The sequence below is a fragment of the Etheostoma spectabile genome, chromosome 2 (genome assembly GCF_008692095.1).
Source record: "Etheostoma spectabile isolate EspeVRDwgs_2016 chromosome 2, UIUC_Espe_1.0, whole genome shotgun sequence".
Classification (NCBI taxonomy): domain Eukaryota; kingdom Metazoa; phylum Chordata; class Actinopteri; order Perciformes; family Percidae; genus Etheostoma; species Etheostoma spectabile.
The window spans coordinates 22,951,702-22,953,854 of NC_045734.1; the positions used below are offsets into that span (position 1 = coordinate 22,951,702).

General features: G+C 37.8%; 1 protein-coding gene across 1 annotated transcript in view; it reads left to right on the forward strand.

The window, feature by feature from the left end:
• Positions 1 to 1,714: 1,714 nt before the first annotated feature.
• Positions 1,715 to 2,153, forward strand: part of slc2a15b (solute carrier family 2 member 15b) — a gene marked incomplete in the record, with an annotated part of 22,638 nt that continues 22,199 nt past the window's right edge. Inside the window, 1 exon segment of the mRNA XM_032543335.1 lies at positions 1,715 to 1,978. Coding sequence (XP_032399226.1) covers positions 1,943 to 1,978 — 36 coding nt within the window.

Consider the following 2,153-nt stretch of genomic DNA (forward strand, 5'->3'; position numbering starts at 1 on the left):
TCATAGTTTGTGAAACTAAGAAGTGTTTCTTTAGTCACTGTAACATTTGCTTAGATTAGCATGCAATTGATGAACAGATAACTTTGTCATCATTTGTCATCATTCGTAAATCAATAGGTCTTTCAACTGTATTTGTTTTTTCCTGTCCACGTTTCATGTCAAAGAACAGAAATGTTTGTCTACTTCTCATCTCTCATGGTGCCAGCCCTGTGAGTCCCATTTTTGCAGCATAATTGATTTTTTTTACACATACACAGCATGATGCCACTGACATTTGATAGTCACAGGAGTCATATGACACGAGCCATTTGACTTGCATGATAGTCTCAACTTGGCTCGTTGGGTTAAAGTTAGGAGCACAAGCCAAAAGTAAATTGGCTGTGTATCGGAGAAAACTGTATAGGAAAGTATGATGTAGCAGGAAATAGCAGCAAGGAGGATAGTTTGAAGGAGGCAGCATAAAGCAGGTGAAACTAAAACAAAGACACAGAGTACATCATGTATTGTTGGAGAACTTCAGCAGTGATATGGCCACTAGGAAAGAACGTCCAATAACATATCTCAATAAAGTTTTTATTAAATTCAAAAATCTCTCCATGTATGATGTCAGTGGTGTATTGCAGCAACAGATTTAGTGACAAATCATACAACTTTGAAAAATCTGTCAGTTCAAAGTATATACAAAATTGTCTTTTCCATGTCATGTACTGTATATCCACTGTATGTTGGGAGCTTTTTCCCTCAAGAGGTCACACGGTTGCTTTAGAGAAAATTAAAACTAAAACATTTTGCCATGAAATCATACGTGAAGCAGGAGACACTGTGACCAGAGCCTATTAAGAGGTGACCAGATACTGGAACACATGCATGACAATCATGTGTAAGGAAGGGAGTCAGAGCATATCAGTTTTGTGAATTCTTTCACACGAAAAAGTGTTGTTGTATGACTTTTGTTTAACATTAAAAAAAGTTTAGTATTCTGTGCATTGTCCATCCAAGACACCCCACTAGTACTTGTTTTAGATCTGGCCATGATGCTCTGATGGATTTCAACCTTTTTTTTGCTCATGGCCTTTTGATACAAATCCACATCTACTATCCCAGATGCCGTTCAACCGGGTGACTCTTTCATGATGAATCATCAAGTTTATGGAGATGATGGGACAATATTTAAATGGAATTGTACCTCTTATGATTCAATGTAACAAACAAAAGTTGATTAAATGCTTTTCTCTGCTGAGATTGTTTCATTTTAGTAACATTTTATGTGTTGAAGAGGTCAAATTTGCAGCATGTTACAAGACAAAAATCCACCAATCATGGTTGATCTAATAAAACCTGCACAGCAAAAAATTACAGTATTTTATTTTATTTAAATTAGGCACAGAAAAAAATCTCACTGTGCTAGGAAAAGGAAATCATCCCATAAGCACCACATCAGCTTTGATATCGAAATTAACATTTGTGATCTTCACCAATCATATCATTTCAGCACTGAATTTTATTAAAGTCCCACAGTAGGGTCATAAAGCACCACTGAAAAGGTGCTCTAAGTGTATAGACTGGGTGAAGGTGTTTCTGGGTCTAAACCAAGCCCCTAATCCTGATCCTTAATCCTCTGGATACAGTTATTCATGGGCTATAACAACTGTGGGCACTTTGGAACGCAGGATGAAACCATTCGGTTCATGTGATCGCTGATGGACCGGGGAAAACGACTCAAGGCACGGACGGGCCTGCTCTGCGATGCGCTCCGATGATTGGACATAGGAGTTTGACAGGCTTGTTAGTTCCGCCCATCAACGCGACACGCCTCCTCTCTTCCTCGCGAGCATGGCTGAAAACTACAAATGGGAAGAGTTTGAAAAGTTGTGCGGATGAGGTGCTGTCTCTCATCTCAAACGAGCAGAGCATACAAGTGGAGTCGTTTTTCATGAATTAAATGGCGGAGCAACTACTTACTGAAAACGATGAGAAGGTGAGTGCTCATTTAGGATTTTGATTATAGAGATGATTGACATGTAGATCAACTACCATACAATATTTTAGTCACATCATTTTCATTGACTGAATACATAGGCTATATGTGTATAGAGTCATATATATTTATTCATATTCATATAGGCTATATTCATATATATATATATATATAT